The following is a 27,414-nucleotide window of genomic DNA, read 5'->3' on the forward strand; positions in this document are numbered from 1 at the left end:
AGTACAGTTACATTCATTGTTGGGATCATGCACCTTTACATGGCAAGTCTTGATTCTCATTTTTTTCCCCTTACCTCTGCCCTCCCTTCACCCCCTCCTCCCCTCCCCATCTACAAACACTTTATTTTCATCTTTTCATTCTCTCTTACAAAGAAGAATCAAACATGTAACAGCCAAAACTTTCTTTTGAGTGAACTAAGAGAAATAAAATTAATGAAATAGCATATATATATATTAAAGTATTTTTTAAACACTGGAATAGACAGTTTGGAGAACCATTTGGGCCTCTCCCCCTTCCTGTTTTTGTCTTCTATTTTGCTCCTTATTTGCATATACATACATACATACATACATACATACATATTGAATAGTCTTTCTTATTTTCTTAACCCTCTAAACATGAAAAAATAATTCTTGGCTCACCTTAGGTCAAGCTGTGGGCTATGGTTTTGCAGTCCCTAATGTAAAAGAAAGAAAGGTATAGAAAAGATTGTATCAGAGGCATAGAGAATAAAGAGTAAACTTGTGGTGGTGATTTGCAAATGTTAAGCCAGTCTCATATTCAAGCCCCACTTGAGTTCTGCTTATTTTGAGTATTTCCCTTTTTCTCTGTGGCTAGCTTTAAATTGTTAAGTGCATCTCAGTAGATGCAGACAAAGCTGACAGAAGCCAACATGCACTTACGATAGCTCTTTCAACAAATTAGAAGTAGAAAGGAAAAGTAAACCTACATCAAATTTAATGGTGAAATAACTATCACTTTCCTGTAACATTGGCAGCAGGCTAAGGATTTGTGCTCTCACTATTCTTATTCAGTGCTGTGTTAAAGGTGCTAGCTAGTACCATAAAAGAAAATTTAAGTAATAAAATGTATAAAGAAAATAAAAGAAGTAAAACTGCCTTCAGTCACAGAAAACACGATCATCTATTTAGAAGTATCTCAAAAATAAGTAAGTAAAGTCAAGTAAGTGAGTTTAGCAAGGCCAAAAGATGCAAGATCAATATTCAAAAACAATTTTATTTATCTCTAGTAGCAATTAACAACTTGAAGTATTTATCCCCAGAATGAAAATGTGATTTAATTTTAGAATATTTTAATGTAATTTATCACATCAATATGTCAAAGCAAAAGGCTACATCTTGATAATTTTAGCCCAAAAAAGGCAATATTATGCATCTAATTCTTAACAATAATTAATTAGCTAAGAATAATGTGTAGTCCTTCTTAGGAATTCATATTCCACGTCAACAGCCAGCATTACACTAAATAATAAACTGCTACAGCAGAACTTCCTAAAAGATTGTAGAAATGGAACAGAAGAAAACAGAAAAAAGAAGGTGGTTTCTGTGGTTAAATTTGGGAGAGTTCACGTTGCTACTCTTAAAGATGTCACATCCCATTAACTTTTTAAAGTTTCCAAGAAGCTAAAGAGTAAAGAAAGCTATATAATCTATTTTTTTCCAAACTTAAACATGGATCTTTTCTCTTTTCTCATGACATCTATTAATATCCAAGAGAATAGGCCACTGGAAAGATTGCTCTGAGACATTCTCCTAAAAGTCAAGGAGCAAGTTCTGGACACCTGTATATTCATTATTATATAAAATGTCATTCTAGAAATAAAACATACAGATATTGAAAAAATGGGAGGTCTTTTTTTGTTGTTGTTTGGTAAATGATTATATTCTCAACAATAAAAATGGAAAACCAATGGAACAAATGAAGTAGTATTATGGGAGGGACTGCTTGTAATATACACAAAAAATTGGTGATTTCCTGTGTATCAGCAATAATATGTTAAAAAATATTTTTACTCATTTTCGTAAAAACAATAAAAAATGTAAAAAGATGGAAATAAATGTTTGTAGATGGGGAGGGGAGGAGGGGGTGAAGGGAGGGCAGGGGTAAGGGGAAAAAATGAGAATCAAGACTTGTCATGTAGAGGTACAAGATCCCAACAATGAATGTAACTGTACTGTATCCCTAAAATGTACCAATAAACTCAGTTAAAGCTGAAAAAAAAATGTAAAGCATCCAGGAACAAACTCACTCAGAAGTATGTGGCAATAATAAGACTACTGGGAATCATTAAAAGAAGAATTTGAATAACTAGAGAGACATTTAAGAGGATTGGGTGAACTGTCACTGCTTTCCAGACAATCCAGTTTCAATCAAAATAAACTTTGATCACCTATAAAATTTATGAAATAATTTTAAGGTTTTTCTAGAAGAATAAATTCATGTGTAACTAAGACACTTTTAGAAAAGATTAGCAGAATGAGCAACAATTGCTCCACCAAGAATTTAAATGGACTATCAGATTATAATGATGGGTTTTGATGTAAGGTGTAAGGCAAATAAATTGGTTTTAGAAGGTCTTAGGAATTAAGCCTAATACTTACACTACTGTATTCACAAAAATCTCAACTGAGGGCCAGGAATTTAGCTCAGTGGCTCCATGCCTGCCTTGCAAGCACAAGGTCCTTAGTTCAGTCCCCCCGACACCGCCCCCGTACCAAAACAAGCAAGCAAACAAACAAAACTCAATTGATAAAGACCAGCCAAGTTCCACGTTTTCAATCTTAAGGTAAATTCCAAATAAATTAAAATTTTATAGGATAAAAAGAAAGCTATGCTTACGAAAATGTGGTAAGTTTAGGTAAATATTTATACAACTTCTAGGTGGTTCATACTTGATTACATTCGAAATACAAAATTTTTAGGGTGGCAGATAACTAACCAAATTAAAATTTAGGTTAATTACCCACCGTATATAAAGTATACATATGTTACATAAATGATTCTGTTTTTGTTGATGATTAAAGCAAAGATGTATCTAAATAATAAAAGACATCTAAAGTTTTAATATTGTATATAATTTTTGTCTCAGGAAATTGTTTATTTCTTTCTAAATCTCAGTGTGTGGGGAAATATTTATATATGAAGGTTTATTTATTTAATTATATTTAATAAGTGGAAAATTAAAAGTAATTGAAATACCCCAAAGCTAGGAGACTGGTATATTTTGAATAATTTTATGTTATTTTAAAATAACATGGTAAAATGCTATGCATCTTTTTAAAAGGATAATTATTTATTTTCCATAACTGCTGTTACAAATTTTCACCAACCAGGTGACTTAAAACAACAAAAATGTATTCGCTTATAGTTCTGGAGGTAGAAAGTCTAGCATCCGGGGGTCACCTGGGCCATTCCCTGATGAAGGCTCTATAGGAGAATCCCTTGTACCTCTTCCTAGGTCCTGTTGCTCTAGGACGTCCTAGGAGTCCCTTGGCTTTACTAGCACATCACTTCCATCTCTGCCTCTGTCCTTACTGTTATCTTTGTGTATTGTTCTTGGCCATCTCATCAGAATACTATTCACTGGCTCTAACAACCACTCTAATCCAGTATGGCTTCACCCTGACTGTGTCTACAGAGACCGAGTTTCTCAATAAGGTCACATTCTGTTGCTGTAGGTGGATGTAAATTTGGGCAAAGCACAATTTAATGTGGTATAGATGATTTAGAAAAATATCTGAAAATACACTGAAATGTTTGCAAAATATTATTGAATTTTAAAAAGTGGTTAAGCAGTAGATCTGGTGTTGAGGCCTTTAAATAAACACAGAACATAGAAATCCTAGAAGCGAGGGTGAACGTGTATTCACCAAAACATTACAGGTGGTGGCCAACAGGCAAAGACTGGAGTGATTTTAATTGCGCTAATGAATTTCTACATTTTCTAAATTTCTCACACTGAACAAGTTTCTTTGATAGGAAAAGATGTAATGAATATGTAATACTTTTTCTCACTAACATCTTCCAAATCTAGGTTTCCAAACTGTTGGTTTAAAAATAAATTCATTTTTGGTTTTTTGTTGTTGTTGTTGTTGTTTTGTTTTTTGTACCAGGGATCAAACCACAGACCTTGCACTTTCGAGGCAGGCACAATGCCCCTGAGCTAAATCTCCAGCCGTGAGTTAGTATTTTTGATTGCATAGCTTTTGTCAAATTGGATAAGAATGTTGTAGAATCTACAAAGTTCAAATTCCACTTTTCAGTATGTCATATAAAAAAAAGAATATTTCAAAGCTAAGTACTACTTTAGAAAACAAGATTTTATTTTCCAAGTTACAGATAATTTGAGATGGCTAGGTTTGAAATGTTTTATGTGCTTATTGTCCTTTATGATTTAACTTTTTTTTTACTGAAATGGTCTGGGGACTATGGCTCACTCAGCAAGCACATGCAAAGCCATGGCTTCGATCCCCAGCAGCAAAACTAAATAAGTAAATGCAAAATAAGAATTAAAAATAGTTATTAACTGTATATAGCAAATTTGTCATTTTATTTAGGCATGATTGTTTCTGAGTGTCAACTTTTAAAAACCTTGTAGCCCTTTATCCCTGGGGTACTGGTGAGGTATTTGAAATGAACAGTTGCTGTGTCATTTGTTGTCATTTTCCTAGACAAGGAGTTGTTCCTCCAGGTCTTACAGAAAATGAATTATGGCGAGCAAAGTACATCTACGATTCTGCTTTTCATCCTGACACTGGTGAAAAGATGATTTTGATAGGAAGGATGTCAGCTCAGGTTCCAATGAACATGACCATCACAGGCTGCATGATGACTTTTTATAGGTAAGTTACTGATGTGTAGCAACACATCACTCATTCAACATTACAAAAGCCCAGAGTATATGTAAATAATTTGTAAATAATTTTATTGAAATTAATGTCATTTCCTAAGTGTATGAGTGATAGTGAGCTTTTTTTAACCATTCCATAATATGAAGACATCATATTGCACCCCATAAGTAAAGTCAATAAAATTAATTTTAAAGAATTAAAAATAAAATTGGGGTACGTAGCTGGATGTGGTGGCACATACCTGTAGTCATAGCTAGTTGGGAGACTGAGGTGGGAGCCAGGAGTTCAGGCCCAGCCTATGAAGCATAGTGAGACCCTGCCTCAAAAAAACAAAAATAGTGTTGCTTTGGGAAAAGTAAAGAAATATCATAAATGTCATCTCAGTTTTAGTCCCACTCTGTATAAATGTTGCTCCTCTATTAAGCAACAGGTCTGGATGATGCCTTTAAGTAGATATTTTATTCGAAGATCTAGTTTATCTTTTCCCTTGACTGAATAGCATCTTGTTCAAGAGAAAGTTGGTTTTCCCTGCATCACATACCCAAAAGCAAATAACATAAAAGAAACAGAGTCTATCAGCAAATTCTAATCAAATTATATAAGCTGTAGGTATAAGGATAGATATAGGATAGACAGACGTTAAGGTACATTAACAAACAGGGTTGTATATAAGAGAGACTGAGACCGCTTGGCCCACAAATGGCTTCTTTTTGCCCAAATACAGGGTCCTGACATTTATTTAGTGTCTACTGGAGTGCACCAGATGCTCTGCAGTTTTTATGTCATCATCACAGGAACCTCTGAGCTTGGGCATGAAGAAACTGTCCTCAGAGAGGAAGCCACTCAGGTCCTAAGCTTGTGGCCCACATGCATCTGGCCCAGTGTTTCGCCCCCTCTCACACCCTCCTCTCTGCTGTGCATACTTTCTGTTGTGTGCAGAGGCAGGGTCGCAGGTGGTGCTGGGTGTGTGATGGATGTCTCTGTTCTAGGACCACTCCGGCTGTGCTGTTCTGGCAGTGGATTAACCAGTCCTTCAATGCTGTCGTTAATTACACCAACAGAAGTGGAGATGCCCCGCTTACTGTAAAGTAAGGCTCTAAGCTTTAACCTCTGTTGCCCGTCTCCAGTGCTCATTGGATTAAGTGGTGGTATTCTCTTTTTATTTTTTAAGCGTGTACTTTTTTTTATTTTTGACTAATGTATGTTTGAAGTACATAACAATTACACTCATCATGGGAAATCGGCACACGGACATGACACGTCTCAATTCTTTTTTCTACCCCTTCCCTTCCCTCCCCACTTCCTCCATCTCTTGTTCCTCTTCCCTTTTGCAAAAAGTCTATCTCTCATTTCCTATTACCTTGTATTTTGCTCCTTAGTTTATTTTTACCTTAGGTTTCTCATATGAGAGAAACTGTCTTTGTGCAAATTGTTTATGTTGTACAGAGTAGTATGTGTCATCTTTTTTAAGTAAAATCTTTCTTTCTCCCTCTGTTTCATATAAATAGCTGTCTTCTGTCCTACTTCTCAGACAGCATTCATGCTGCTAATGGTGCTGGTAGAAGGTTATCACACCCCAAAGCTCTGTGCCCCTGTACAACACATGACAAGTGAATCAGGCCTGGTCCCTGGGAAATGATAACCTGTACTCCCATCACGCCTGCACGAGTCAAAGTCATCAGAATCAAAGCAGAGGAGTCAGCAGAGTGTTCTCTGCAGAAATCAAGGAGAAATAATGATAGTGTGACCTCCATACTTGCTTTGTTTTAAAAATAGTTCACTTCTGGAGCCCCTCAAAAAGTAATGTGTTTATGTGTTTTCCTCCTATTAAAAAAAATTATTTTCTAGGCAAGCCAAAGAGACTACTTAAGCACAAATGGTGGTATAACTTGTGTAACACTTGAAAGAAAAGTGTTTTTCCTTTTTACCAAGGAAAATGGCCTCTAGCAGCCCGTGGTCTTTTCTTGTCATCAAATGGAACCAAAAATATTGAAATCTGCAACCTACGGGTATTATTACAATCACGAGAATTGCTTGTGCTTATTGTACTTTGAAGATGGGCCTTTTAATATTTTGATACAGTGAGGCCACATTTTAATAGTGGCAGCATTGCATGTTGCTGTTTATATGTATTATTTGGAGAAGTGTTTCTGATTTAAGGCAATATGCGCCAAACATTGTGCCCCAGCTGCGGTTCTCTGCGTTCATAGCTCCCTCTACACTCCCTGCTACCTCCCTGCTGTGAGCACTCAGCCTTTTTGTTCCCTTCTTGGGGGTTGTAGTGCAAAGAAGCCTGTTTTGGGAGGTCTACTTGCTTTTTTTCTAGGTTCTTCCACTTGCAGCGTGACACTCTATGCTGTTATTTGGAGTCTCCACTTTTCAGCATACCCTTGTGTTTCTCTCACACTTTTTCAAATAATGGACCAGAGTCTCCTGACATGCACTTGTCATTTACACACTGGATCTTTTCCTTGCAGAGAGTTGGGAACTGCTTATGTCTCTGCAACAACTGGTGCTGTGGCAACGGCCCTGGGACTTAATGCATTAACCAAGGTACTCAGCTTTTGGGGGGGGGTTTTGTTTGTTTTTTGTTTTTTTATTTTGTTTTGTTTGTTTTTTTGGCACCGGGGATCGAACTCAGGTCTTTGTGCTTGCGAGGCAGGCAGCAGAACCACTGAGCTAAATCCCCAGCCCCAAGGTACTCAGCTTTGACTTCCAGTTTCTCCTCACCTGTCCGGATCTAAGGGCCTCTGTTATTGCTCCAAAGAATTCCAGTCATGTAGCTTTATTTATCGTCTTCATTATCTCTTGCTACATATTTTAATTACATCTTCCAAAGAGTGTGGGGAGGACTGTCATCCATGATATCACCCAAGAGTGTGGTCTGGGCCTGGCCCTATGTATTTAGTACCAAGTGCACCCTCCCCCAGTCCCAAGACCATATGGCAGCCAGGGTCTCTGAAGAGGCAGAAGAGCCAGCATATGAGCTTAAGACTGGGACTCTAAAACCCACATATCTTCAACTACACTAAGCTCTCAAAATTTGTAGGAGTCTGCCCATTGCTGGAAATACAAAAACACCACTAGGAAACAAGTTTTAAAAGTGCTCTTAGACCGAGTTGCCATACAACTAAGATCCTGCATTTTAAGAAAAGATGAGTATTTCCATTCAGTTCTCTAGGAAAAGCGACATAATGTTTCTTGGGATTATCGTTTCCACAGCACGTCTCGCCACTGATAGGACGTTTTGTCCCCTTTGCTGCTGTAGCTGCTGCTAATTGCATTAATATTCCATTAATGAGGCAAAGGTAAGAGAAACTTGTGCACAGCAGAGTCTATTATAATAATTGGCTTTGTAGAAGCTCTCGTATTAATATATGCAGAGGAAATGTATGGGATCAGATTTTCTTCACAGTACCTGGGGTTGAAGGTGAGGATGGGCCCATTGATATAAGAAGCTTAGTGATGCATTGCTCATTATTGAAGCAGGCTGCTGAGTGCGGTGGTTTAGAGTCATCTTTCTTCAGTATAATAAAAAGTTTCAAAGATCTGTCGAGCTTATACTGATTTGTGCTTGAATTCAGCAAGGAAGGTCTCTACCAAGTTTATTCTCTAAAATAGGTCCCTTTTTCCCCTGTGGACTTTTCTTTTGAGGCTTTTTTTATTATTATTATTATTAACCTGTATCTTTGAACGTGTTTTGTTAGAACTGGCAAACATCAAAGGAAAAGAAAGAACAAGAAAAAGCATTTTCAAATTGATAATGAAGAACTGTGATAGCAGAATTATCCTTACTGTGTTAGTGATTACAGTTAATAAATATTCGGTAGGGCCATGTGTAAGACTTTTGCTATGTCAGTACAATTAGTTGAAGTGATGCTATGTGTTACATCTATTTCTGACTTAGAAAGTTCCTCAAATTTGTATGTGAACATTAGAAAGTAGCCGTATCTTTTAATATCTACCCTTCAAATGCTGTTGTTATTGGAAAGGTACATCCTTTTTAAAAGGCGTACTAGTGTGCTTTTACCTGCGTGTCTATCACAAGAGGATTGAACTTACTCATGGCATTTAAAAATAGACACGTCAGCGCCAAAAATGACATTTGAGTGGGCGCTGGATGAAGTGTGGGGACTTGCTCTTTCCCAACACAGTGCTCTTTCAAGATGCTGCGTGAAGGTGTCTGTGAACTCTTTTACATGTGTTTTGCTCTGCAGGGAACTCAAAGTTGGCATTCCCGTCACCGATGAAAATGGGAACCGCTTGGGTGAATCGGCAAATGCTGCGAAACAAGCCATCACACAAGTCGTCATCTCCAGGATTCTCATGGCAGCCCCGGGCATGGGTCAGTAGAACTCGCTCATCCATTCATTTAGTCCAGAAGCCTGAGATGAGCAAGCCTCTGGTTATCAGTAAACACAACAAAAGGTCACTCCCCTTTCTGAAAATTACCTTACAGTGAGGGAGGTGAAGATAAATAAGAAAATAAAAGTATAGTTGAAGTTTAATATCCCTTATCCGGAATGCTTTGGACCAAAAGTGTTTTTGATTTAGATTTTTTATTTTTTTTTTTTTTTTTTTTTTTTTTTTGGTACCGGGGACCAAACTTGGGTCCTTGCACTTGCAAGGCAGGCAGTAGAACCACTGAGCTAAATACCCAGCCCTGTATTGTTTTTATATTTGTGTATACATCATGGGAGCTACTTTGGGAATGAGAGCTAAGTTTAAACGTGAAATTTATTTATGTTTCTTATATACCATGTATACACATGACCTAAAGATAATTTTATGCATTTTTTAATAATTATGTACACAAAACAGAGTTTGTGTATCACAGCTGAATGAGGATGTGGGGGACTTTATTCCCCTTGAAGATGCTGAATAAATTATATATTACATGTCTGCATTTTGACTGACCTGTCACGTGAGTCAAGTGTAAAATTTTCACCGTGGTATTTTTAGTGCTTAGAAAGTTTGTGATTTTAGAGCATTTTGGACTTCAGATTTTTGAATTAGGGATGCTTAACCTATATGTAGAATGGAAATGAGGACTAAGGGGAAACGGAAGGTTTTGAAGTTAGGAGAGCAGCCTGGAAGAAGACTGGGTGAAGATGAAGACGTGGGCCAAGTAGAACCAACATTCTGGGCAGACAGTAGCCACGGGGCCGCAGGTGCTGATCTCTTGTGTTGTGGCAGGCGAGAAGGCATAGCTGGGGTACAGGGGGCCATGGGGAGCCACAGAAGGAAGCCAAGATCCTGGAGAGCATGTGGATGGTTGCTTTGGCATTTCAAGCTTTGGCTTTTAGTCTGAGGGGTAAGAAGCCATGCAGAGTTTTGAGCCCAGGAATGGCATAATCCAACTTGGGTTTTACCTGCACGCATGCCTCTGAGTGCTGTGTAAGAACAGACTGGAGGGTGCAAGATGTTGTGTGGAATCCATTCAGCAGGCTGGCTCAGCTCTCCAGGCAAGAGACTGTGGCTGGTGAGCCAGACCAAAGGATTCAGTAGAGGTAATGAGAATTTGCAAAGAAGGATCTTGATCCTCACAAATCTTAAAAGAAATTTCCAAAAGTCCATTGAAAGAAATAATTTCCACTGAAGATTTATTTAATCAGAAACCCTTGGAACACAGAGCAAATGGAAATGCTTGGAAGAGTTAAATGTGTGCCAAGGAACTATTCAGTTTTCTCCATGGGGCTTGAAACCAGTGTGACCAGAGGTGGAGAAGCTGCCTTGTGTTTATAATTTCTTTGACAACCACAAGGTTGCCTAAAGCTGCCTTCAGAATAGGAGCCTAGAGATGATTCTGAGACATACTCAGAAACCAGAGGAAATAGGAGTTATAGTGCTATTTTCAGGTGAAAAATAAATTGAAAAACTGTGTTTAACTTGGTCACCTAGGCTTTATGCAGACATCACTTGGCTATTAAAAGGACGTTCTCAGGCCAAGGATTTAGCTCAGTGGTTCTGCCGCCTGCTTCACAAGTGCAAGGTCCCAAGTTCAAGGTCCCAAGTTTGATATGGTAACAAAAAAAACAAACAAACAAAAGGAAGTTCTTAAGTGAAGTTTTGGCTATTTTAAATTCCTTTCTACATTGTGAAAAGTTGAAGAAAAGTATGTGAAGGAAAACTGCATTTCCTACAGCCCTCCCTCCTCTCCGCAGTTCAGCATCCATGGCTTCAACTACCCACAGAGATGTTTTTAAAAATTGCGTCTAAGGGCCAGGGATTGTAGCTCAGTGGTTCCACAGCTGCCTTACAAGTGCAAGGACCTGAGTTCAATCCCTGGTACAAAAAAAAATCGCTTCTATGTTTAACATATACAGCCTTTTGTTTCCTTTGTCATTATTCCCTAAAAAATTCAGTACAACTATTACATAAAATTTATACCGTGTTGGGTATTATATACTGTGTAATGCAGAAAAGATTTGAAGCATACAGGAGAATGTGTGTAGTTTACTGTGAATGTAAATGCTGCAGCATTTATATAAGGGATGTGAACATCCACAAGTGTTCCCGAAACCAATACCCCATGGATACTGAGGGGTGACTGTATTTGCATCCCAAGATAATTGAGGGGAGGTCAGTGTTATCTGATTTAACCTAGGAGCCCCTGGGTGTCCCTGTGTGTTCTGCGGTGGTGCCTAGCAAGCCACAGTCCTGCAGCATAGGCAAACTGTGCCCAGATCCAGGAGCAATATCCTTGTCTACCTAAGAGGAGGCTGTGGAGTTCAGCCTGACATCACTACGAAGCCCTGATTTCCAAATTTACTGAAAACAATATCAGGACTCCTGTCTGCATTTGTTTTTGGTTTGAGTCTTTCTTGTTTTTGGTTTGAGTCGTTCCTGTTTTTGGAAAGTCACACTTGGAGTCCCAACAGCCCAACAACTCCATTTTCACTAATGTGGTTATTTAAAGCACTATTTAGTCCCCAAGGAAGAAGAAGCTCAGTCTTTCTGTGCCAGTGAAATTTATGAGGGCAATTGATATAATGAAGTAGCTGATGTGACAGTTATGTCTAGTGAACGTTGTAAATTAGTGAACTCATGCTGCCTACCACATACCAGGCATTTCACATGCGTTATCTTGTCTAATCGTCATGGCCAGTTTAATACAATTTCCCCATTTCATAGCTGGAAAGAAACAGAAAACTGAGACTTAGAGAAGTTACCTGATTTTCCCAGCATTATCCAGCTAGCAGACAAGCTAGCATGTACTGAAGCAAGATCTTTTGCAGTGTTCTCCATGCATTATAGACACCCAGGGAAAGTCACCTTTGCTTTTTTTATTATGAAGGAGAAAGTTCCTGATGTTTGCACTGTTGCCAGTTCAAAGTTACATGTAGAATTCTGTTCAAGATTATAAAACTCTGTAGCTTTTATATTGCTTAGGCAGAAATCGGGAAGATGCAATTAGTTTTTAATTTAGTAAAGTTAAATTTATTGATGTATATTTTATTTATCATCAGTTCAGTTAGACAAATGTGTGAGGTATGCTGTGATAATCTGATACATGTACACAGTGTAATGATCAATAAATTTAATAATTTAAAGAATTGCTACAAATTGTTTTCACTCTACCAGTGTAAAAATCACCTTAAAGTGATGTAAGTTTTCTATCAAACTGTTGGGGGGTGGGGGAGCTGAAAATGACATTAAACAAAGATTTAAGTAGATCTATCTTTACTTCTAGCCATCCCTCCATTTATCATGAACACTTTGGAAAAGAAAGCCTTTTTGAAGGTAAGCCCAGGTCTACTGTCATTTTCTCAGTCATTTTAATTACCTTTTCAGACTTTGAACTATACAGAATATTTTCTATATAAATAGCAAGAACTTGAAGGTCAGTGCAGTTGCTCTTATGTACTTAGGTATTTAAAAAGATGTTTCTGGGAACATTTTATTTCTCATCTCAGATTTGTAAAAGCTTTTGTAAATGAGGAATACTGCTATTGTGAGGGACACTCAGTTATTGTATGCCTGGTTAGGTAGAAATGAAAAGCGTGAATATAGAATATGTTTATATATCCATACATCAGGAATAAAAAATAATTTAGAATAGTAGTTTTGTGGACTACTGAATTCAGAGCTCTAGTGTTTATTTTCTTTGGTTATCACATCTAATGATTTATTCGTCTATCAGCTATCCTCCATAAAGTTCTGAAAACATTACAGAAGAAATTTTAACCAGGGAATCTCCGTGTACTGTATGCATTTTGTCTAGATTGCATTTTGTGGGTTCCACGATTAGTGCAATATTATTTATGCTTAACCTTCGTTTTCTCATTCGTATGGCACATGGCATGCAGTGGGATGGGGTGACTCATTGGGTTCACACTGTGTTTAAAAACTGAATGGCTAGATCTGATGGGAGCAGAGGCCCAGGTTCCTCAATGGAGGAGCAGGTGTATTGTGGTGACCATGGCAGCTCCCTTGGGATGAAGTGTTTTGAGTCTTAGAACTGTGACACAGTGAGGAGACCTATAAAGCTTTAGAAAAAGGACATTGTCCACACACCCAACACTTTTTAAATCAGGTAGAGGTAAGAAGAATTCTAAATACTTTATAGTATATTCATAAATCTGTACAATATGTATGGGCCCCAGTAGGACAACTAAGGTAATGAGAGAACATTTTGGAAACACTTTTGATGCAATAATATTCCTGGAAAAATAAGTTTAAAATATTCTGTGAAGAAATAATGCTATTGAGTGCCTCATTTGGGCAGTGTGCCTAGATTGTTGTGTGTCAGTGTACCCGATGATGTGGGGGAAGGGTTTCTCTCTTTAGCACCTCTCACATAGTCTCAGAACCTCTGGGGACCTAAAAGAGCTATATTCCCAAGCTCCAGTTTTTTAGAACCTCCACTTTAATCATCCTTATATGTCAATATTCATGTGCAATAGCATACATAGTTACTCTATACCAGCGGTGGCAAATCTATGGCACGCGTGTCACAACAGGCTGTTTGTTATCAATGAAACCTGTGAAAGGTTCGCCATCACTGTTCTATACTGTAGTGATACAACAGTCTCTTTGCTCCTTGGAGAGTTCCAGGGGGACATCCCCAAGGTTCCAGGATACCAGACCCTCAAAAGCCCTCTGAATCCTCATTCATCTCCTTTGGAGCTTTCTAGCAGTCTTAATCTCAAGATTAAACAAAAATACAAAACCATTTCATATATATATAAACAATGAAGCAATAGGTACAGTAGTTGCCACCATTTTCTATGTTTTCAGTTACCCATAGTCAACCGAAGTCCAAAAATATAAAATGGAAAATTTAGAAATAAGCATTTCACAAGTTTTAAACTGTGCGCCCTTCGAGCAGTGTGATGAAATCTCATACTGTCCGATACCATCTCACCCAGCATGGGAATCATTCCCTTGCTCAGCACAGCCCCGCAGTTGACATCACCTCCCCCTTAATCACTTAGCAGCCATCTTTGTTATCAGAGCAACTGTCCCAGTATCACAGTGTGTGTGTTCAAGTAACCCTTAGTTACAGTATTTTTTATAATGCTTCTGTTTTGTTATTTGTTAATCTCTCCCCACACCTACTTTATAAATTAAATTTATCATAGGTACATATATAGAGAAAAAAGCGTAGTATATATCAGGCTTGGTACTATCCAGCATTTCAGACTCAAATGGGGTCTTGAATATGAGGAGACTACTATGTAGCACAAAATGTGTAGGCTCTTTTTTGACTCATTTTGTTTTTAGTTTTTAAGTTTTTAAATTTATTTTAAATTTGTAAATGTTTGTGATACATAATAATTACATTTAATTTTGAGGAACTAATACATATACATGTTGCATCTTGGTCATTTTTAATCCCCTTTCCTCACCTTGAACCTCTCTTCCCCAGACCCCTTCCCCATCTCCAAAAAGTCTCCCATTTCCTACTATCTCGCCTTTATTTTGCTCTTAAAATTACAGTGAACCCTCAAGTTACAACTGTCCTGACATACAAATAACTGTGGTTACAACCAAAATTTTAGTTTTAACTTATCACCAAGGTCTTGAGTTGTGACCCGAATGCCGGCCACTTGTGCTACCAGATGGTCTCTGTCTCTGTACGGACACTGAGATCTGCTATATACAGGAGAGAGACTTTGAAGGGTAGAGGACCCTGAGCCTTCAAATGGCCAACTTGACTTGCAGCCAGCCCTCATGAACAAATTGAGTTCCTAAATCAAGGGTATTTATATTTTGGATTTCTCATATAAGAGAAAGCATGTGATATTTAACCTCCTGTGTCTGATTTATCTTACTTAGCTTTGTGGTCTCAAGATTCATTCATTTTCTTATAAATGACTCAAATGTATTCTTTATGGCTGAATACTACACTGTTGCAAATGCATGCTACATTTTTTATTCATCTGTTGATGAGCATATAGGCTATTTTTATAATTTAAGATTATAAGTTGTGCTGCTATCAGCTTGGGTGTGCATGCATCACTATGTGATGTGATATCCAGGAGAGAGATAGCTGGGTCAAATGATTTCTATTCTTAGTTTTTTGAGGAATTTTCATACTGATTTCCATAGCGGTTGTCCTAGTTTATGTTCTCACCAACAGTAGAAAGATTCCTTTTTCCCCCACAGACCTCACCGGCATTTGTTGTTGTTTGTTCGTTTGTTTGTTTTGGTACCAGGGATCGAACTCAGGTCCTTGCGCTTGCGAGACAGTCATTTGTTGTTTTTTGACTCCATGATGATGGCCATTCTTTTTGAAGTGAGAATCTTGATATTGTTTTGATTTGCATTTTTTCTAATAGCCAAAGATGCTGAACATTTTTTTTCATGTACTGATTGGCCAGTTCTACGTCTTCATTTGAAAAGTGTCTGTTTTGGTTGCCTACTTTTTAAATTGTATCTTTTCAGATCTTTTTTGTTCTTTTGTACTTTATAATAATTATTTGCCTATACCTGTGACTTCAAGAGTTTTAAATATTTTATCTTACAGCAGATTCAGATTCAGTGTTCTGTTTTTAATATCTAGGTCTTTGATCTTTTTTTTTTTTTAAAGTACAGGGTCAGAGATGGATCTAGATTCATTTTTCTGCATGTTGAAAACAAGTTTTCCTAGCATGAGTTGTTAAAGAGGCAGTCTGTTCTCCAGCATTTGTTTTTGGCTCTTTTGTCGAAGATCAGATGGCTAAAGGTAAACAGGACTGTTTCCGTGTTTCCTGTTTTATTCTGTTGATCTACATGTCTGTTTCTGTGCCAGTAACATGCTGTGTTCTGGACTGTTGCTCTTCAGTGTAACTTGAAATCCAGGATTGTGATGCCTCCTACTTTGCTCCTTTTGCTCAGGATTGCTTTGGTTATTCTGTATCTTTTCTGGTTCCATATAAATTTTAAGGGTTTTTTTCCTAGTTCTGTGAAGAATATTGTTGGTGCTTTAATTGGAACTGCATAATACTACATATCACTGTTGAAATATGGGCATTTTGACAGTGCTGATTTTGCCTATCCAGAAACAGAATGTCTTTCCATTTTTGAATGTTTTCTTCAATCTCTTTTTTTTCAGAGTACTGTAGTTTTTGTTATACAGGTATATTACTTCCATGGTTAGGTTAATTGCTAGGTACTTAATTTTTTGGAAGTTACCCCAAATGGTATTATTTTCTCATTTCTTTCTCTATAGGTTTGTTATTGGCATACAAGGACACTATTGATTTTTGTGTGTTGATTTTGTGTCTTGCCACTTTGTTGAATGTATAAAGAGTCTTCTGGTGGAGTGTTTTTTTTTATTTTAATGTATTACAATTACATATTAATAAAAAAATACAAAAACCATTCTACGAAAAAATAATTTTTCATAACAAAATTATTAGAGAATAATCATGGTAAATACACTGTGTATCATGATCTTAAAAGAATATATTTTCATTTGCTAATCTCAGCTCATCTCCTAATAATAGTATATCTTTTTTTCATGAAATACTTTTAAGTATTGACAGTATCTCATTCTGTATGAATTTGAACAATTTCTTCCTATTTCCCAAATTTATTATTCTTTGTGATCCTTATTTTCACTTTCAGTTTTTCACAAAAGAGAGACAATTCGATATTTACACGTGTGTCTGATTTAGCCAGTGTTTCCTCAAAGGACTAATATCTAGAACATATAAAAATTTTTTTAAAATCAACCCACCCAAATTTAAAGACCCAGTCCAAAAATGGATATCTGAGATGAATACACACTTCTCAGATGAAGAATTAGTAACAGCAAATAAATACATGAAAAATATTCATCAGTGGTCATTTGAGATATGCAAATTAAAACAATATTTTTGTATCTCACTCCAGAAAGAATGGCTGCTATCAAGAAATCTTCCAAGCCGGGTGTGGTGGCGCATGCCTTTAATCCCAGCACTCGGGAGGCTGAGGCAGGAGGATCACTGTGAGTTTGAGACCAGCCTGGGCTACATAGTGAGTTCCAGGTCAGTCTCAACTACATAGTGAGACCCTGTCTCAAAAAAAACAAACAAAAAAAAAAAACAAAGAAAGAAATCAACCAATAATAAATGTTGGATGGGATGTGGGGAAAAGGAACCCTTCTCCATTATTGGTGGGAGTATAGACTGGTGCAACTGCTGTGGAAATCCATTTGTAGATTCTTCAAAAAACTAGTATTCGAGGTCCCATTTGACCCACCTATTCCCTTTCTGGGTATCTTCCCAAAAGAATAAAAAGCATCATGCCATGGTGATATATGTGTACCCACATTTATACTGGTGTAGCTTTTGGGTCTTCTATGTAAAGGATCATATCATTTACAAATAAGGATAGTTTGATTCCTTCCTACTCATATCCCTTTTATTTCTCTTGTTTGACTGCTCTGGCTAAAGTTTTTTTTTCTCTCTCTCTTAAATTCTTTTATTGGTTCATGTTAGGTATACAGTACTTTTGAGTACTGGAACAGCAGTGGTAATGGACACTTTGTCTTGGTCCTGATTTTAGAATGTTTTCAGTTTTTCCCTGGTTAGTGTGATGTTGACAGTGGGCTTGTCATAAATGACTGTAATCTATCCTTTCAAAAAACCAAGTCTTTGATTCATTGAGCCATTGGGGTTTTTGGTCTTGTTTGGGGTTTTTTTTTTGTTTGTTCATTTTGTTTTGGTTTTGGTGGGGGTTTTTTTGTTTGTTTGGGGGTTTTTTGTCTCAATTTCATTGATTTTTCATGCTGATCTTTATAATTTCTTTCCTTCTATATAATTTCTTTCCTTCTACAAGTTTTGAATATGGATTGCTCTTGTTTTTCTAGGAACTTGAGACACATCATTAAGTTATTTATTTAGAATTGCTGTATTTTTCTAATGTGTACACTCATAGCTATAAACTTTCCCTCTTAGAACTGTCTTCACCGTGTCCCATAAATTAGATGTTTGGTGAGATTGTAATTGAATTTCTTCCCTATTTTCTTCTTTGACCTCCTGATTATTCAAGCGTATAGTATTTAATCTGCAAGTGTTTGTATAGTTTCTGTAGTTTCTTTTGCTGTTCATTTCTAGTTTCATTCCATTATGATCTAATAGGTTACAAGAGATTGTTTCAATTTCATTTTATTTATTTATCTAAGCATGCTTTATGACCTAACATGTGGTCTATTTAGAGAAAACACTGTGTGCTGCTAAGAGGAATGTGTATTCTGCTGTTGTTGAACAAAATTACATATCAATTAAGTCCCTTTGTTTGATGGTTTGATTCAACTCTGTTGTTTCTTTGTTGAATTTTAGTCTGGTACCCTGCCTATTTGTAAGAGTGAGGAATTGAAATCCCCCACTATAATCGTATTGACATTTTACTTTAAGAAATTTTTATTTTCAGGATTCATGAAAGTGTTTGCTGAGGTCTCTTTCTGGTTTAAAATTTTGGAAAGATTAATTATTTAAAACTACTAAGGGGGGACAGGGATTTAGCTCAGTGGTTCTGCCATCTACTTCGCAAGTGCAAGGTCCTGAGTTCAATCCCCAATACCAAACAAACAAATAAATAAATAAAACAAAACTACTAAGGGGCTGGGTGTGGTGGCACAACCTGTAGTCCCAGCACTTGGGAGGCTGAGGCAGGAGGACCACTATACCTTTGAGGACAGCCTGGGCTACATAGTTCAAGCCCATCCTGAACTACATTGTGAGACCGGGTCTAAAAAACACCAAAAAGTAATTGAAAATAAAATTATGAGGGATAGATTATGCACTGATACAGTGGTTATATCTAAAAATTACCAAATGATAGGATCACCTGGAATCTGTCAACTTTGACATCTCTGCTATGGATGATCAGGAGGAAGGAGGAGTCATGATACCTTCCTTTATCCATCCCTGCTTGACTTATAAGAACTGATTCAGTCTTTGAGGGAGAAGATCTATGAAATGAATATTAGAAACAGTATTATCAACATGATTCTTTATAACAGCAGAATGGTAAGTGACCCATCTGATGAATCCAACTTTACAGACATTAAATTATTGCCCTCTGGCATATACCTTGGCACTTTCTCGTATGGAAGGAACTATCAAATGATACAAGCGTCTTAGCCTGCATCCATGTTGCTCTAGGTTTTTGTAAAATTAAAAAGAAGAGTATATGTCCTCTTCCTTCCCACCCTTATCTTGATTTGTGGTTTTTAGCCTGTCTTGTTATCACACCTTCCATAATAATTTGGAAGCTTGCTCCTCACTTCGTCTTCTCTCAGAGGACATCTGCCTGCCCCATGCTCACCTCTAGGGCACTGGTTTCAGATCTCTTGTAGCAAGTTCAAAAAGAGGTGGTGAGAGCGGCTCAAGGATTGGTCCAGGTGCCTAGCTGTAGGGGATCTGCTCTAACTGTCCAAGTTTCAATGGAAGATGTGATTTGGACAAATTAATGCCTGAGTGTTGTTGAGGTGCCTGCTCAGACCAGCCATTCCCAAGTTCAGGGTTGCTGCTCCATTTTATATTACATTTTGCCCACATAGAGATGATAGTATAACCATTATTAAAACATGCATGGAGACTGTTTATATTGGTATCCATACTTTCACATGCTGCTAGAATAGGTGGGCTCGACTGTGCATCCTTCACAAAGGCTCCAGAAATGATTTCCCCAGCAGCGGAAGCTACCCGTGTGGTTATTGCCTGCACAGGACCCACACCCCGTGGCCAGAGCTGCCTCCTCCATAGGGATGGGCTTCTCCGGGCTTTCACCTTGCAGATGATGCAGCTCCTCTGTAAACAGGAGATTAATTGAACATTCTGAGCTCTTTGAAATGATAATGCTCAGGGAGCATTTGGCATGAATCATCCTTCCCCCCACGCCTGACTTATCTTTTGCCAACTGGAACACTGGAGAAAGGAACCAGCTTTGGGCAGATGACTCATGGAAATTTTTGCAGCTAACCAAAAAGTTTACTGCCTAACGTCATGGTGTTACTGTGAACAGTTTTCTTGAAGAATTGTTCTTTTTCTTTTCTTTTTTCTTTTTTTTTTTTTTTTTGACCAGGTCTCACTGTGTAGTTCAGGCTGGCCTCAAACTCGTGGAAATCTTCCTGCCTTGGCCTCTCAAGCACTGAGGGAGGTACCTACTCTCTTAAAAGTTTTTTCATGAATGGATGTTGGATTTTGTCAACAGTTTTTTCTGGATCTGTTCATACTCATGTGATTTTTATCCTTATATGATAAAATATTTGGGTCGTGGATATACCTTGAATATGTAATGTTAAATCAAATAAATCAGACACACAAACTTAAATATTGTATGGTTTCTCTTATAGGAGAAACCCAAAGTATAAATAAAGAAGAAAACAAAAATAGACAACAGGATATGGGGAGATAGATCTTTTACAAATAGAAAGAAGACCAAGAGATATTGGGGGAGCAAAAAGAAGTTGTGTCATGTATGTGTACAAACTCCCCACAATGAAAGTATTCATTGTGTACTGCAAACATGAACTAATGAAAAAGAAATTTGGCAGTTTCTTACAAAATTAGACATGCTACCTATGATCCAGCCATTTCCCACCTAGGTGTTTACCTATAAGTGGAAACATATATCCATAAAAGATGCATGTTCGGAGCCAGGTATGGTAGTGCACACCTGTCACCCCAGCACTCAGCAAGGTTGGGGCAGGAAGATCAGAAGTTTGCACCCAGTCTGGGCAATTTGATAACTTCACAAGATTCTGTCTCAAAATTAACAATATAAAAAAGGTCCGGGAATGTAGTTCAATTCAAAGGTCCTGAGTTAAGTTCCCAATATAACCAAAAAAGTTCATAGCCCCCTTAAAAACTGTAAACAATTCAGATGTTCTTCACTGATGAAATAGTTAAACACATTGTAACATATCCATACAATTGAGTAAAGACTAATGAATTATTGATATGAATGAATTTCCAAAGTAATTACACAAAAGAGTAGCTACTGTCTACAAAACCCCAGAAATGTAAGCTCATACATAGTGACAGAAAGTAGATCAGAGGTAACCAGGGAAGAGAGTATAGGGTTTAGGAAATAGGGCAAATTGTGAAAGGATGCAATAAGAAAAATATTTGAAGTGATGGACATGTTTATTATTTTGATAGCAGTAATGGTTTCATAGCTGTAAACATGTTAGAATTTACACTGTGAACATGAAATATGTGCACTTGACTTAAGCTATTTGGAAAATATCTTTGGGGAAAAGAACTTAGAGTCATATTGACTTTAACACTTTGTTGACTATAATATATGTGATTTAAACTTATGATTACTATCTTTAATTCATCTGAACTTGTTATTTGAAGTATCCCCTATGTATTTGTACAGTTCTGTTAAGTAGGACATGACTTTACCCTTAGCTGTGAATTCCCAGGGAAAGACCATACATCTACAGCTCACTCATTTGGTATCAGAGTAAGTTCTGTTTGAGAAACAGGGGTGCATTCAACAGGATGGGGTGCTGGAGGAGTCAGGAAAAGGGATGGCATCAGTTTGGGTTTTACAGGATAACCTGGATTTCTCCAGGATCCCTGTTTTTACAAGGAGTCCTCCCACTGAAACCCACTGCATGAGCCACAGTCAATATTTAGTTTGTGCATGTCCAGCCCTGGGGTGACACACAGAAGTTCCCTTTTGGTTCTTTTTTTTTTTTTTTAATTGAGTTTATTAGTACATTTTAGGTTACATTCATTATTGGGATCTTGTACCTCTACATGACAGGTCTTGGTTCTCATTTTTTCCCCTTGTCCCTGCCCTCCCTTCACCCCCTCCTCCCCTCCCCATTTACAAACACTTTATTTCCATCTTTTCATTTTCTCACGATGTTCCCTTTTGGATAACAGGTTAGCCTGGTTTGCTGCAACAAGCGTCCACTTGAAATGAGGAGGCTGGTCTCACTGGCTCATGTTCACCTACTCACAGGGTCTCATTCAATATTTAGCTTACCTGCCCATCACCAAGGCTGTATACCAGCCCATTTCTCACATGTCCAGGAAGATCTTAGGCAAGGATTTACCAGCTCCTTAGAAAACCAAGATATAGTACAGTCATGTGTTACATAATGACATTTCAGCCAATGATGATAGTCCCATAAGATTATCCATAGTTCTGGGGTGCTTAAGCCTATTCTGTGATGTATTTCTTACACAAAGACAGGAGTCGCCTAATGATGCATTTCTCAGGGCTTACTGTTGTTGAGTGACACATTTTCCTGTCTCTTAAGGGTTAGGTCCCTTGCATAACCTACATGGACCAATGTCTTTTTGATGATATTTCTCCTTTCCTCTTCAGTCCTTATCTTTCTCCTTTTACATTGATACTCCTGATGTTCCTTTTGTCCAGAAGAGTCTCCTGGGGGGCCAGGGTATGCCTCTCCTGCACGTTATCTTGTTACTGCTTGTGCTGACTCTACTAAGTTGGCTGAATCCATTACCACCAGTTCACAAACTTGGTTGCAGCTATTTCTGTGGTGTTATTTAGATAACTCTATCATGTCTTTATTCTTTGTATAATTTATTTTGGTCCCACTCCTTTTTAAAACCTAAAAATCTAACTGTATCTATTTTCCACCCAACCATCCAACTCATTCCTTTCAATTTAAAGAAACAAAAGTGACTAGCATGAAAAACTCATGCCAGAAATAGTTGTAACCATGCTGACAGCAACTAAAACCGGGAACGATTTGAGTGCACAGTGAGAGATGGTAAATGCTTCTTGAGGGTCTGCATTGTTCTAAGTGTTCTGTGAATGCTCACACACACTTTGAAGTTGTTAGGGCACTCGTTTTGCAGCATAACAAAGAAATGAAAGCTTTGAGGTGTTAGACTCTCCCCACCTTTTCCCCACAGTCAAGAAGTAACTGCTAGAAGTAGAAATTGGATGTAGGTTCATTTGTTTTTATACTTTGGCAGCAGGCTCTTCTGCCTCCCTCGCCAGGAGATAACTTATAATTAGATGATAGCTACTTCTCTACCCTTCCGTATACGCAAGCTGCACTCAGATTATAAGGTGTGATCAAAATATACAGAGAATGTGTATATTTTTAAAACTCAGTAATAAATACACATTGTCATTAATTCCCCTCAAAATTCCCACCCCCTTGCTTTGAACGTATTTGTCCCATTGTTCTTGCTGCTTTCTGAAGCAATTTACCCTTTACGTTTGTGGCAATTTCTGTCAAATGAAAATGTTACAGTGTATCCTTATCCACCTTATTCACCAGATCTGGCACTATGAAACTGCGGACTCGTCCCTAAAAACAAAATGACCGTGAAAGGTAAACCTTTTGAATCACGTCAGGACATCAGGGTAGCCTCCTCAGCAGTACAACTAAAGACTCTAATAAAAGAGGACTCCCAGAACTGCTTCAGAAAATGACAAGAACGATAGGATAAGTGTGCTCGAAGTAAGGAGGAGCATTCTGAGAGAGATCAACATCAATCTGCCTTCTACTATAATGCGTGAACTTTAAATATTCACGGTGTTTTTCAGTCACACCTTGTGTGCAAGGACAAAGAAAATGAAAGCCACCTGATCTTTGCATGTGTGTTCATTTATAGATAATAAAGGGCCACAGGAAATGAGCATTAACACACATTGCAGTGTTACCCCAAGTTTTGCTAACCACATTGCACTCAGGTTTTGTAATATGGAGAGGTTTCTTCTAGTCAGGGTCCCTAAGAGCCCCCATGAAGGTATTTATCACAATCATGTTTCTCAACACAGAGGTTCCCATGGATGAATGCACCTATACAAGTTGGATTAGTTGGCTTCTGGTGAGTATAAATTATCTTTTAATTTTTTTCAATGATTTTGGCGGGGGGGCAAGAGCCTTGCTATGTTGCCCAGGGCTAGGCCAGTCTTGAGCTGAATCCTCCCAAATAGCTGGGAATATACGCATTGGCTACCACAGCCAGCTAGAAATTACCTTTTTTAAAAAGTATATATTATTGTTTTAACTGTACCTATATTTATGTGTGATAATTCAGTACATGTCTATCGTGTATAACGATCAATCTGGGGTGATTAACATAGAAATTATACTTAGATTTATATTAAAATAATTTTTAAAAACAAATACATAGCCTATAAAATGGTAAGGGAAAGGTTAGATAACATTGGACAGAAGTTTTGAAAATCAGACCAAGCCAGAACACCTGGAACTTATGGTCTCAATAATTACAGAAAAGTGAGCTGTCTTTGGAGAAACTTAAAATATTTAAGGCTATTTCTGTGGTTCTTTTAACTTCTATTATTTCTTAGGATTTTGTTTTATTGTTTGTTTTTTCATTATTTTGGAAATCCTAGGTAATGCACAAACATATTTTTATAAGGAAGTGAAAAGCTTTAAACAGAGAAAAAAGATTGTTACAAAAGTAAAATAGAATAAGAAGCTGAAAATATGGGAGTGCAAAATGCTGACTTGTCCTTTTTGTCTCTAAGTTTGGTGTTTGCTACTCCCCTGTGTTGCGCTCTGTTTCCTCAGAAAAGGTATGTATTGCTTCTTCTTCACAATGATTCATAACTTTTAATTCTAAAAACCATCTGAAGACATAGATGTAGTTATTGCATTTTATTCATAGGGAAGTTAAGACTTAAAGATGAGTCTCTAAAAGGAAAACACAAAGGAGAAATCAGACTCACGTTTGTCAAATTTCAAAACTCTCTTTATACAGCTCTTTCTACCCCCTACTATTAAATGTATTCTTTTGTAGGAGTCAGGTTAACTCTTCTGCAAATTTGCTTCTAAAACTTTAAATATGATTCGTTATCAGCCAACCCATTGGCAAGTGCATCTACAAAACAGATATTTTAGAATTTAGTTCCACCCCACACCCCCCAGATAGTAATTATATGTACCTAGCTTAGGTAATTTATATTTGCTTCTCTTCTTCCTATTTAGTTTGTTTTGTTTTGTTTTGTTTTGTTTTTTTGGTTCCCCCCACCCAAAAGCTTTGTTGGGCCTGGGATTTAGCTCAGTGGTTCCACCACCTGCCTCACAAGGGCAAGGTCCCAAGTTCGATCCCCAATACCAAAGAAAAAAAAAAGCTGTATTACACATGTGTGTTTTATTACAAACTGCCCTTTCATTCTACTTTGATGTAAAACTGGACTGACTAGGGTTGAGTCTGCCTTGTCTAAATCTAGGTCTTCAGCTTCCTCCTAATGTTACATCAAGGAACAAGTAAGAAGCAGTTCATTGGTTTTGTTTTTGTTTTAGTGGTACTGTGTCCCCTGCCTCTGGTTACTCTTTCTTTCCTAGGCCAGCAAGTCCCAGATGTGACCTCTCATGCCCTAACCTTTCAAAGAAGGTTTTGGTAAAGTGTTGTATTGTAGAAACTCAGGGACTAGACACAGTATATTTAAATACTGAAGGTGGTACCTGAGACCAAGTAGCTTTTCAGAAATGTATTACTATTATCTTGAGATTAAAAGGATTTTTAGATTACAAAAAGAAGCATCTTACCTGGCCCTTGATCTTGCTTGAGTGCTATGAAAAAGAAACAATATATTTCTCATAACAATTATTTTTATGATTTACTTAAACTCTAGGTAAAAGAAATGAAAAGTTATCTAGTGTTGTAGGGTCAAAGCTCTCTAAAAGATCATGGCTTTACATTTAGGAAACCAGTACTCTTTTGTCTTACTCCATTTAAAAATAACACTTATTAGGGCCAGGGATTTCTCTCAGTGGTTCTGCCACCTGCTTCACAAGTGCAAGGTCCTGAGTTCGATCCCCAGTACCAAAAAATAAAAATTAAAAAAAAAAAAAACTTATTGTTCTGGCTTATGTCCATATGTTTGTTTGTTTCTTTGTTTTTTCTCTTTAACTCTTGTTTCTCAACTACATAACTAAAATTGACAATTTTTTTGGTTCATAAAACACTGTGCCCATTGACCCCAGTATGTATTTTATTTCTCTTAATGATGCAGTGAATACCCATTAATCTACTACCAATGAATAAAAATATTTCAAGTAATTATATATTTATGGGCTCCTCCCTACCTGTCTTCATACCTTCTCTGCAGATTTGATTAGAATTCTGAATATTGTTCATACATAAGTTTTCTTCTTTGGGGCTTTTTAAGACAAGGATATAATGCTATATACACTTTTCCAGCACTTGTTCTTTTATTCACATCAAAAGCTTCATTTACATTATTTCATGAAGCCATACTTCATTCATTGTTATTGCTGTGTAATAGTTCATTGTATAAATATACAGCTATCCATTCTCTTGCATGAATGAGTGATAATGAAAACATTTATTAAAATAAGCAGCAAATGTGTTGCTTTGAGAGAAATGTATAGTTTTAGATGTTTAAATGGTAGAAAGGAAAGAGTGGCTGAAAAATCAATACACTAAATGTGCAATTTGAGTTTATAAAAAGGAACAAAAGAATAAACTCCAGATAAAGAAGAAAGGAGATTAAGATGAGAAACGCATAAAACAGACTACAAAGAAAGAGAAGAGGATTAACAAAGAGTAAAGGTTTGACAAAGTCAAGATCAGCTCTTTGAAAACAGTAACAAAATAAATCTATGATAAAGTTAGGGAACAAGTAGTGTTATGAATGAAAAGGACACATAAATACAGATTTAGCAGCGATTAAAAGGTAATAACATCAACATATATATATGTGTGTGTGTGTATATATATATATATATATAATACATATATATATAAATTCCTAGAAAAATATAAGCAGAGCTGAAAAATTAGGAAGTCCAAGTTGACTTATAGCCATTAAAGAAGTTGAAGCATCACTTAAACTACTTCTTAATGCAAGAATCAGATAGTTTTGCAGGTGAATTTTGCCCAGCTGTCAAGAACCAAACTGTTGCAATTTTAAACAGACTCTCCCAGCAGATTAAAAAAGACAATATTCCTCTTCAGCCAGTAAAGTTTGAATTAACTTCAGTTCCAAAATCAATTTGTCCTTTATAATATGTTAATAGTGGGCTGGGGATTTAGCTCAGTAGTTACAGTGCCTGCCTCGCAAGCACAAGGTCCCGAGTTTGATCCCCAGTACCAAAAAAAATATTAAAGTATGTTAATAGTAGTTGTAGATACTTGTACCGCTGGTGAGGAGTATGGGGTTTTTTTGGAGTAAGAAAGAGCTGGCTTCACATCTCAGTTGCCTTTCAGGTCTCCTTTTCTGTAAAATAATCCAAATACCTGCATTTCCAAGTCCTTATAAAGATTAAAATGCAGGGCCGGGGATTTAGCTCAGCGGTTTGATGGCCTGCCTTGCAAGCACAAGGACCCGAGTTCAATCCCTGGTACC

General features: G+C 37.2%; 1 protein-coding gene across 3 annotated transcripts in view; it reads left to right on the top strand.

Annotated features, from left to right (window-relative positions):
* Sfxn1 (sideroflexin 1) overlaps positions 1-27,414 on the top strand; it is a 48,438-nt gene that overhangs the window by 19,477 nt on the left and 1,547 nt on the right. For 2 of the 3 annotated variants that reach the window (XM_033761637.1, XM_010622147.3), the window contains exons 3-10: positions 4,474-4,644; positions 5,643-5,741; positions 7,131-7,206; positions 7,876-7,961; positions 8,871-8,998; positions 12,347-12,396; positions 23,851-23,900; positions 24,568-24,615. In XM_033761637.1, the coding sequence (XP_033617528.1) occupies positions 4,474-4,644; positions 5,643-5,741; positions 7,131-7,206; positions 7,876-7,961; positions 8,871-8,998; positions 12,347-12,396; positions 23,851-23,900; positions 24,568-24,615 (708 nt within the window). Of the gene's footprint in view, positions 1-4,473; positions 4,645-5,642; positions 5,742-7,130; positions 7,207-7,875; positions 7,962-8,870; positions 8,999-12,346; positions 12,397-23,347; positions 23,402-23,850; positions 23,901-24,567; positions 24,616-27,414 lie in introns of those variants that run through there. The other variant, XM_033761638.1, reaches the window with a different exon arrangement.

The sequence above is a fragment of the Fukomys damarensis genome, unplaced genomic scaffold (genome assembly GCF_012274545.1).
Source record: "Fukomys damarensis isolate Sample0158 unplaced genomic scaffold, DMR_v1.0_HiC HiC_scaffold_9, whole genome shotgun sequence".
Classification (NCBI taxonomy): Eukaryota; Metazoa; Chordata; class Mammalia; order Rodentia; family Bathyergidae; genus Fukomys; species Fukomys damarensis.